This window comes from Gobio gobio, assembly GCF_949357685.1.
Source record: "Gobio gobio genome assembly, chromosome: 22".
NCBI lineage: Eukaryota > Metazoa > Chordata > Actinopteri > Cypriniformes > Gobionidae > Gobio > Gobio gobio.
Genome location: NC_137118.1, coordinates 27,420,740 through 27,432,383, shown reverse-complemented (window position 1 = coordinate 27,432,383; position 11,644 = coordinate 27,420,740). Strand labels below are relative to the sequence as shown.

The 11,644-nt window shown below is 36.1% G+C and overlaps 1 protein-coding gene across 2 annotated transcripts; it reads right to left on the bottom strand.

Annotated features, from left to right (window-relative positions):
* Positions 1-959: 959 nt before the first annotated feature.
* pofut3 (protein O-fucosyltransferase 3) lies at positions 960-8,629 on the bottom strand. 2 transcript variants are annotated; one of them, XM_079804124.1, is made up of 6 exons: positions 8,377-8,623; positions 7,562-7,763; positions 4,076-4,911; positions 3,442-3,736; positions 2,345-3,020; positions 962-1,617 (listed from the first exon to the last, which is right to left on the bottom strand). In XM_079804124.1, exons 1-4 carry the CDS (start codon positions 8,455-8,457, stop codon positions 3,500-3,502), a joined length of 1,356 nt encoding a protein of 451 aa, XP_079660250.1. In that variant the 5' UTR covers positions 8,458-8,623; the 3' UTR covers positions 962-1,617; positions 2,345-3,020; positions 3,442-3,499. The 2 variants fall into 2 exon arrangements, with proteins under 2 accessions (XP_079660249.1, XP_079660250.1); XM_079804123.1 differs by having other exon boundaries at positions 960-1,617; positions 2,345-3,736; positions 8,377-8,629.
* Between the last annotated feature and the right edge of the window lie 3,015 nt (positions 8,630-11,644).

Sequence of the window (11,644 nt, the reverse complement as noted above, 5' to 3'; positions counted from 1 at the left end):
AACTCAGGCTTTGATCCTGAGTTTAGGAGTTTAGCTGTGACATTAGTAGTGAACAGCCAATCACACGCTGTGGATCAGTGAAACTGAGATTCACTTCTCGCGAGAGAAGCAGTGAGATTGATTTCTCTCTTCTACAGAATATTACATGATTGAAAAATGTTAAGAATTTAAACAAATTTACACAGCAAGAAGAAAAGAGCTGTCTATAAAAGAGTACAACTTAAAGAAAATATTCACTACGTCAATGCAAGTAAATGTTATGAAGTTGGTTTAGTTCATATATAGAGAATTGAGTAATGTAGTAATTTTTATAGCTTTGTGTATTGATTTTAAAGCTTATTTGTGTGACCTTTGTATAGGCTAATTATATTAATTTCAACTAAGTGCCTATTAATGATTGATTAACTAAAATGATACATGTGTAATTGATTACGGGTATAATAATTACATAAATTATATCTAAATCATTCAAAATGACTAGTATTATAAATAAGCATTGTTAAAAGCCAGACACTTTAGTCTTTAAAAGCCATTTGCTATGTAGTGACCTTTAATTTGGAGTAGAAACAGGGGGAGTGACTTTATTGCATCAGAGGTGTGTCACTTTGCTCACAGTTGATTGGTCCAATTTCAGTTTGAGATCTCTTATCCAGAACATAACCTGCCCTGGAGCAGGTTAGCCGTGGAGCGTAAGTTACTATGGAGATGAACACTGCTAAAAGCCAAACCACTTTAATGGTACCTAAAACCCAGGATTAGCACAAACTAAGCTTAAACATATCTGGCTAGCCAGCTAAACTGGCTTCATGGTATAGGCCCCAGTTCCGCGTTCTGCAATAATCTCATTTGAACACAAGGGATGCTTCTGTTTGATTTTATGAATTGTTGCAGATCTTCAACCAGAATCTGTGAATCTATGAATGTCAGACTCACAGTCCATGAACAAAAACACAATGACACACATCTTTCATGTTTTTATTACAGACAGTTATACAATTCCCAGTGTCCCAGTGCGAAGTGATTGTCCCTTATGATCTAGTAAAAAATCTGTCTTTATTTAATAATTAGAAATGACTTAAAATAAATGCCAAAAATCATAACCATAAATTGCATGTGTTTTAAGTAAGAACATTTATTTACCTATTTTTGTACTATTGCTGTAAAGAGGTGTCCAATCCTGCCTCTTCCTGCGCAGACACACCTGATGTCCAAGTCAATTCACCTTTATTTATTTAGCGCTTATACAATACAGATTTCAAAGCAGATTTACAGGGATAACAGGAAAATGATCCATTTCGGCTGTTGTTCAGCTGAAGTAAGTTCAGTGTTGATTCAGTTCTTTTGTAAAGATCATCAATTATTAAATTAGTTCATTTCGTCTAAATGATGATCCTGAAGACCTTTACAGTTTGCATTCATGTGTGTTAAATGGGTTGCAAGACTGGGCACCCCTGTTGTAGACATTTTGGAAACACATTACAATAAGTTCCATTTGTTAACACTAGTCTACTGCATTGGTTAACGAACAAATAAAATACTTCAAAATCATTCATTTCAACATTTACTAATTCATTATCATCAGTTAATATTATTTAAATATTATTTAAAGCTGCAGCTCTTAAAGGTCCCATTCCGCATGATCCCATTGTTCAAACTTTAGTTAGTGTGTAATGTTGCTGTTAGAGCATAAATAATACCTGTAAAATTATAAAGCTCAAAGTTCAATGCCAAGCGAGATATTTTATTTAACAGAAGTTCCCTTTCAAAGCCTACAGCGAACGGCTGGCTTGGACTACATCCTGGTACTTCCTGCTATAATTACGTCAGTAGAGCAGTAGAACAGACTAACCTCCGCCCACAAAGAAACGCGAAAAAGAGGGCGCGGTCTTGTTGCTGTCCCACGTGGAGAAGCGGACGGTCGCGTGGAGAAAAGGAACTGTTGCGTTGAGTGTGTTTATCGCCATGTCGTCGAGACGCTGTTATTTTCATCCAGGAGTCAAATCACCTTTGTTTGGCTTTCCCAGGGACGCTGTAGAGATTATTGAACGCATACATATCTACGTTAAGAGGCGTGACCTTTCCAACATGCGCTAAGCTGCTGTCGAATCACAACACAGGAACTGCTGGCACGTGCGCTAAGCTGTGGTCGAATTACAACACGGTAAGCGCTGGTTTATAGAACAGGGAAATCACCAGCCGTTTTTAGGACAGTGGAAACAGCGGTACACAGATAAGTAAATTGTGTGAAAAATACTGTGTTTTTTTTTCACGCGAAACATGAACACATGTTATATTGCACACTGTAAACACAATCAAAGCTTCAAAAAAACACGAAGAACGGGACCTTTAAGTTTTGCCTCTTTTTTGCCATCTCTGTTTGAAACCTGCACTGCATTGCAATTATTTGTGGAATTATCATCTTTAATGATAGTTGTGCATCGGCATGGCTCCCCAGCACAGATGAATGGGATGTTTTGAGGAGTAAGTGCGGCTTGATGTCATTCACCGCACCAGTGTGGATACTGTACTTTAGAATCACAGATTCTACATCTTTGAAGCATGACCAAAATAAGAATTTTCACTAGAAAATGTAATCTTGAACAAGTAAGTAACATGTCACATGCCACTTTTGTTGCATTACAATAAGTCACGCTACCAACGGTGATTAAATCTAACGATCGCTTAGCTCATATCACATCAAACCGTGCAAATGATTATTATTGTTATACCTTGTTCTCAAATTGTTAATGTTAACAACATCAGCAAAGCGTGACTACGTGTCTAGTAGTATGTATTAGCGTTACCTGTAGATTTAATCAGTAAATCTCCAGTTGTCACTGATGATTGTCATTTGGACCTTTCTGGATTACAGAAAGTTTCATTATTCCAGCTGCTGTGAGAAAAGGCTATAAATGATCCGCCCCCTGCAGCATCCTCACATCCTCACAGGACTCCTTCTTTATGTATACAGACATGATGATGCAGACGAACAGCGGCATGCTCGAATTTCCCACAGAAATCTACCAGTACCACTCAAAATACAATGCATTATTACAAGCTTACCATTGTGAATTGAGCTAAGGTAAGAAGATAGTTTTGAATACTGTACTAGCTCAAATTAATGTTTTATAATTTTTTAACCAAACTACGGACTGCAGCTTTAATATTATTCAATGAACTTTGTTTTTGTTTCAACTTGAGTTGTTTTTTATTAACTAACATTAACAAAGACAAATAAATACTGTAACAAATATATTGATCATTGTTAGTTAATGCATTAACATTATTGTAAAGTGTTACTGTAAAGGAGTAATTTGTGCATTTGTGACTGTTGGAGACAACATGTCATGTCCACATAAAGATTACGTGTGATAAAGATAATGTTACAAATGACATAACTTTCCACATAACATGAAAATAGCCCTATGAATTACACATTACCTTGAAGTTCCTTTCTCCTCCTGAAATGCAGCCCACAGGTTTACATGACGACTAGAGTTCAATTATCTGTTTCCTCTCGGTCTGTAAAGACTTCTCTCCAGAACTGTGTGACGGTGAAGTTTCTGTTCCTGCGAAGCATCCGTCCGAGTGCTCTTGCTTCTCTCTTGGACTGCTCATAACTGGCTCTCCACATCTGCCGAAGAGACGAGCTTGAGCTCACGGCAAAGTCAAACAGTTTTGGAGACGGGCACTTGAAGTGGCTTTCTTCAGCCCGCCAGACTTTAGACGGCAGCTTCTGTCATTGACAGAATAAAAGAGACAAAAAGTTGTTTAATTACAATTATGTTAGGATAATAGAAAATCACGTAGAGATGTCTCAGAGATCTCAGAGATGTCCATTTGATGTGCGCGTTTACATCTGGAAGATGTAGTGTTTTCTCATCTGCAATACGTCTCTAGGACGTTTCCTGTCAGACGTTAATTAGACATTTAGAAAATGGTTTTAAGATGTTTATGATTTAGAATATATGTAAAACTGACATCTTAAAGATGTTTTGTACACCACAGATGCTTTCCAGATGAACATACATCTTGCAGATGTATGTGTGCTATCTGGTATCTGATATGTCATTACCTTTTCCTGCCTGTGGATATTCTCCCAGACCCTGTTGCACACCATGCACTCAAAGACGTCTATGAAGTTATCTTGACCGATGTCCTGAACACCCCATGGACGTTCCTTCAGTTCTGTCACCAGATTCACATTCGAGATTTCACGCTTGTGCTTCCACTCCAGGTATTTCAGATATTCCCAGTCATTCTTGTCCAGTCTCTTTAAATACTGAGCGAGCTTCTTCGGCGGCTCATTGGGATTGACCACGACCGCGCTCCTGTTATCTGGCAACCAAATGTGTACGTTAGGTGCTCCGTAGTACACTGGCACAACACCTAGCTTGAGCGGCCTCCACAGTTTCTCAGTGATATAGTCATCACAGATGGCATTCTCAAAGGCCAGGATGAACTTGTACTGGGTGAGGACCTGGTAGAAATCCTGATTGTCCATTGCAGTAGAGTCTCTCAGGTGGGGTGGCAGGTCTTTATTATGAAGACACTGTCCGTACGAGTCCACTTGAATGTGCTGCATCAGCTCTCGGACGTAAACATCTCTGTCAGACGGCGGGTCACAGTCAGACTGGACGTACACCACAGGCGCCAGAGTTTTCCTCAGGTGGTTTTTGTAGGCCAGAGGAAGCAGGTGTGTTTGTGCGGTGAGCGTGCTGATGCCCTCCAGGTGTTGCGTGGTGAGGGGCAGATGAGCGTGGCGGCTGAAGCTCGCTGTGTGGTTGAACACGGTAATGAGCGGCTCATGGAAAAGCTTGTAGTTATTCTTGGGTGACTCCTCATGAAACAGCGCCCAATGGTGCTGCTCATGTCTCGGAAGTGGGAGACTTTCAACGCTGAAATCTGTACCTAATTAAAAAAAAAATGATGTTCAGTACTAGGTCTGTCAACACTATGTGGGCCATTATGTTGAATGCTATTGAAAAAACATGGCTTTTGGTTTACTATAAAAAAGAAAATAGTATTATGATTTAATAAATAAACATGGAAATACTGTTCTAGGTGGATGAGCTTCTATTTAATTTATTTATTAATAGGGCTGTCAAAAGATTAATCGCGATTAATCGCATCCAAAATAAAAGTTTGTGTTTACATAATATATGTGTATGTACTTATTAATGTAATTATTATTTATATATAAATACACACACATTCATGTATATATTTAAGAAATATTTGCATGTATATACTGTATATACATTTATATAATCTATAATATATATAAATATAAATGTTTTATATATAAAAATAAAAAAAATTTCTTAAATATATACATGCTTGTGTGTGTATTTATATATAAATAATAATTAACAGAGTACACACACATATATTATGTAAACACAAACTTTTATTTTGGATGCGATTAATCTTTTGACAGCCCTATTTATTAATCCATTATTTTTCCAGGAAGGTCCCATTGAGATAGAAAGAAAAAGTAATGTGATTGCAGATAAGATTCACCAAAAGCAAACCACAACCATCCTGATGGATGAGGTCCAAAAATAATACAAAATTCCCATAAAAACACACAAGATCGCAGGGAACGAGCACAGATAAAGCAAACCACTACACAAACAAGCAACCAACAAGTGACTAATCAAATAAAATCGAATAAAAAAACGCTGTATTTTGCATGCCAGACAAGTCATTTGGCAGTCATTTTTTAAAGAAAAACTACACTTCTGCGCACATACGTATTCAAACGCGCTTGATTATAGGACACAATGGGGGGGCCATAGAAACACATTATCACACATTAGAAAAACTACAGCAAACTAGACACATGAACAAGGAGCACTAAAACGAGACCAAAACAGAGGCTGTGTCCGAAATAGCATACTTTTTTGAATAAGTAATTACTTTGCGAGCGCTAAAAAAGTAAAAAAGTATATTCTGTATAGTATGAATTCAATTCAATTTACATTCATTTGCACAACACCTTTGACAATACATATTGTTTCAAAGCAGCTTTACAGAAAATGCATGTTTCTACATTACAGTTAAGGTTATTATTTAGGTTACAAGGTTATGAGATGCATTGTGAATTATTGGCGGTAAAACTTTAGAATAATGGTCTGCCATTAATAAGTAACTATGCATGAAGTTATGCAGGACTAATGAGTAGTACTACATTAACACTTCAGCTACTACACTTAACTAATATAGAAACAAGCTTAACTAATCAGTAAGTAATATCAAATTTTAGGAGATAGTTCCATGTTAAGTAATCAATAATTACTGAACAAGATTAGCCTCATTAGTTCTATTAACTATCTGACAAATTATAAAGAACATTACTATGTGTCTGAGACGTAATCAGTCATCATTTTTACTCTGAATAAAGTCATAAAATGCATCACCAATTACTCAAGTGTTACCTAGTGACTCTGCAGGAACTACTAGTGATCTGGACCATTATTTTAAAGTGAAAAATATCTTTTTCACTTTAAAATAATGGTCCAGATCACTAGTAGTCCTTGAAGAGTGACTAGGTAACACTTGAGTAATTAGTGATGCATTTTATGACTTTATTCAGATTAAAGAAGGACAATCTTCAAGAACTACAAAGACAAGATTTACTAATACATTATGGAAATCAAATATTATTATTTGTTAACATTAGTTAATGCACTGTGAATTAACATGAACAAACAATAATCAGCTGTATTTTTATTAACTAACATTAACAAATATAAATAAATACTGCAACAAATGTACTGTTAGTTAATACATGAACTAATGTTAACAAATGTTAACAAATTAAACCTTATTGTAAAATGTTACAGAGACTTCTTTTAGAATATTTAAAAAATCTTACCAACCCCAAACTTTTGAAGTAAGTAATTATACTGTATATTTCACTTAAAATAATAATGATGTGTGCGATATGTACTGTAATGTATGTGATGATACATTACTGTGTACTGTATGTCTTAAAAATACAACAATGAACCTGTATAATAGAAGCATGATTTTCACAAAGTTTAAGTTGTGTTTATGTTTGGAAACTACCTCTATGTGACCCAGAGATTTCTGTCCATTCAATAAAAAGCATATAAAATGTGGCATATATTAAGGATGCATGATATATTGATATCATATTGCCATTTTACCAATATCGGCTGATATTAGATATTTCATTGCATAATTTAACATCATTTGACATTTTTACATGTAGATTACCTTTGCTGTCATCTAACAATCACTTAGAAGTTAATCGCTAGTAATTGAATAACACCGTTAAATGTAATCTTTAGCAAATTTCCAAATAGATATCCATTTTCATACTGTAAATTATTATGTTGTGATGGCTAAATTCATTTGTAGCATTTAAAATTACTGATATTACTTTCTAGCATTTTATTTTTAAATGTAAAATTGCTTGTTGGTATTGAATGGACAGAATTTTAATATTGGTGGATCCTATCTATATATATATATAATACACCAAATGAATTTGAATGAGGGTATAAAATGTTTATGCCACAATTACACTCACCATAGAAAAGAAAAGCTTTTGTCTGTGGATGGGAATGATAGGACTTGTTAACAGTGAAGAAGCATCTGTTACGGCCACACTGTCCGAAGCGTCCCAGTTCTCCCGTCAGAGGAGACCACCACACGATGACAGGGATCTCTGTCGCCCGTGTGACCTGCTGTCCGTGAGCATCGTGCTCAAACTGTCCCAACTGTACAATAACCTACAAGTCAGACAAGCCTGAGTGTGAATACAGGACAACTGACAGCTACTACAGCAGACACGAGGGGTGGCTTTACTGAGGAAGGTTTGGTCAAGACAAGCATATATAATACGGTCTGCAGAAATACAAGAATTAACTCTTCTTCTAAAAGCTGTCATTAAAACTCTTATAGGCTATGTGAAATGCAATGCATCTAATAGTGAAAATATCAACCAGGTTGCAAGGATGGAAAAGGTGAGGTTTTAGTAAAAGGAAATACCAAGGATGAGGAAAAGGACAGATTTATCCAACTGTTAGTGAGAGACTCGAGCAGATCCTGAGAGCCAGCGGACACACCTGTAAACAAGAGACACTTGAAAGCGAGCACACTTATGGCTATTTTCTGTTATGTTAGGTTAGCACTGCATGGCCGTGGCTTAAACCCTACTGAGCTGCTTCCAGTAGGCGCGTTCATGCGACTGAATCGGGCGCGTGCATGGTCTAAGTGAGACGCTTACTGAGTTTAGAGAAACAGCCTTTCGGCATTAAACAACGTGAAACATTTAATAGTTAGGTGTGCAAATCTTTGGCGACTATTTGAAGCTTCAGTTAAAAGATAAAGTTAATGTTTTACCTGAAATGTCATGATTACAAACACAAACGCACACGCGCAGAGACAAAAAGCACAAAGTTTTTTGACAGAGATTCGCCACATGTCAAACACGCTGTCCGTGAGCGTACCAATAAAAGTTAATACTTCACTTATTTATATTGATGGTATGTTTTTTCGAATAGCATGATTCATTCCTGTTTATTTATTGATCATATAGCGGCTGTTCGACGAGCGTCTTTCCGTATAACCATAACGTCACTTCCGTTATGCTTCCAGAAAGGAAGTTACAACGCTGTGTGTTACCATGGAAACACATGCTTTGAGGCGAGTGATGTCGATAGTTTCAGGTTTTGTTTTCAATTTGACACATTTCTCCAAATGAATGTAGTTGCTCTCAAAAAAATTAACACAGCAAACTAAACATACTATTGTTGGCAAAACAGTTCAGTTTCCACTGCATAATGAAGCACTGCAGTTTATTATATGAATGCATTCATCAATAATAAATGCTAACATCAACACTACAAGTTTTGATTTAATTAATTCAGCTGTAGATACACAAATACATGAATGAAAATGTTCTCTAATCGTTTTCTTTAAGTTTTTTAATGACAAGCTTAGTTGTATAACAATGAGTTTTCGCTCCCAAAAAATAAAATAAGTAAATAAATAAATGAACTGCAATCATTAAATCAACTAACTTTATAGATCTTGTCTCTCATTTACATCTGGTCAAGGAATTTATCAACATCACAGCAATTTCCATGAGTCATGCATCGTGGGGAAAAAAAGCCATAAATGCTGGATTCATCCTTGCGCCTCAACTTCTCCACAGGCCTCTTTTCATCGCTTGAAGAAGACTTGTAAGGGTTGTGATCATATACTTTTCATCTCCAAGAGGAGAATATGCTGGAAAGAACACCATCCTGAAATGTGGGTGCTCAAATCACTCTTGCACCAGTGCTGAATGGTGAAATTGGAAATGGTCCCAAACAACTACACTATTTCGCTCAGTTTGCTCCTGATCACCCTGCGGAAATTAGATTTTACTGAGGGAGTACATTTTTTTTAGAAGCCTTTCTGTGTTGTGCGGCCCCAAGATAGTGTTGTGTGCCACAACAACAGTGGATTTCAGCACATGTTGTCCAGGGACATTGACTGTGGCACAATGTTTATGTTGGGCTGAACTCTCTGTCCAGCTTCCCTCAAGGAAAAGGGGGCAGCAAAAGGGGGACCAACACAATATTATTATTAGGTCATAATGTTATGCCTGATCGGTGTATACTGTACACACACACACACACACTCACAGAATGTACGTCTGCATTAATAGATAAAGTTCACCAGGGCAAACAGTGAGTCATACCTGTTTGCTGCCATGGCAACAACAAAAATACTTTAAGTGGCCATTCTCCTTTATGTTTGAGTGGAGAAATCCTTCTTTTCCAGCGTCCTCTCATGCAGCAGATGACAAACACATTACTTCACACTAAACCACAAACGAAAAGCAAATTCATTTTTGTAAAGAGTTTACAAAATAGAAATGCTTTAAAGTTTTTTTTATATATATATTCCAACTGTCTGTTGTTTGATATTATCATGTCTTTAATTAATAAATGTGTAGTTTTTTAAAACTGGTAGGCGGGAATGTAGTGTTGTTTATACAGTGTTCTCTGGGCTGAAGAACTACAGCACTGATCGCTCAACATTACGGGTCCGTGTACGTTTTGATCGTTTGATTTCCTATTTGAAATGAAATAAGCAGAAATGAGAAAATGGCTCGGTCCGTGTACGTTTTGATCGTTTGATTTCCTAGTTGAAATGAAATAAGCAGAAATGAGAAAATGGCTCCTTTACTCGTTTTTTCGTTTAAAAAAAAAACGAAAAAACGAGATTTCGGCTTGATTTTTCGTTTCTCGTTTCACGGGTAAAAAACGGATAAATGACTTCAAAATTCGTTTTCCACATGTGGGCGGTCATGAGACGCCCCTTTCCGCTGATTGGTCAAGCAAATCTGAGCATGTGACGTCATCAGCCCTTCCCCAGTTCTGTGTAACAAAATAATAGTCTTCTTAAACTGTACAGGGCATGGGCTTTCTTCTGTGCAACTTAACGCGTTTCACAGAAAAAGTTATATCAGAAATATTAAATATTAATCTGCACCCAGCCTAATTTATTTAGCTGTGTGGAGTTGGCTAAATATGTGTAGTGAAGCTGCGCAAGACAACGAGGAGCGGGTGACCATGCAATGTTCAGACATACGCAGCAGTCATAACTTTTCTTTACAATACGCTCGGTTTTGGACGAGGGATGGTCATTGCTGTAGGCCTAATACATATCGGCATATGGGTAGCGATGATGGTGATTTTAAATTTTACTATAACTGTAATCAGAGCCGCGAAGCAAGGAGATGACTGACAGGACGACAGCAGAGGCAAGCGCAAGATAACTTTTGTTAATAAAAAATATTGATTTGTTTAATGTAAGAGTTTGTCTTTGTTTTATTGTTGTTGTTTTCAATCAAATAATAGTGAACCACAAACTGAGCATTCGTTTTAAAGAGGAATTTCCAAAGATTTTTTATTTATTAATGTGAGTATTTTGTCATCCGTTTTTTTTTTTTTTATAAAAGTTTAATATATGTAGGTTTTTTTATTGTAGGCCCACATTTTTTTTGTAGTTGAGTTTTCATTAAAAATGGTAATGCCGGTAATGATGGAAATTCATGGTTTGCGGGTGTATCATGTAATTTGCTTATTCGTTTTGTTAATAACGATATATATAATAATAGTATATAATGTTAATAATGTTTGTTTTGTTCAAAGAGTGGAGGAAGATCAAAATAACCACTACAGCTGCTGAACGTCATTGACAAATCTTTTCTTGATAAATGTATGGATAACACAAGTTATGGTGTTGTCACAATTAATCAAAATATCCAACTTTAACGTTGCTAAATGGCATCTATAAAATTATGATTTTCTCTTCTATTTAAATGCACATTTCTTTTTACAGTTTTCTCTATTTTTCCAACAAAAATAGCTTCAAACAAAGTATAGGTTTCTTTCTTGCATAATTCAGCGTTTTTGAACAGTTGGATGATTCTAGAATCCATTACGCTGCCAACTATAGCTACTGGCAGTTTTATAATTTCATAGGCCTGGAATAATAAAATGTTTCCCAAAATTTCATATTTCTATTATTAAAATATTATATTTAGAACATAAATCTAAAAATCTCATTAGCCTACATTATTTAGGCAATTGTAATTACAGTGTAAGTGGATTTT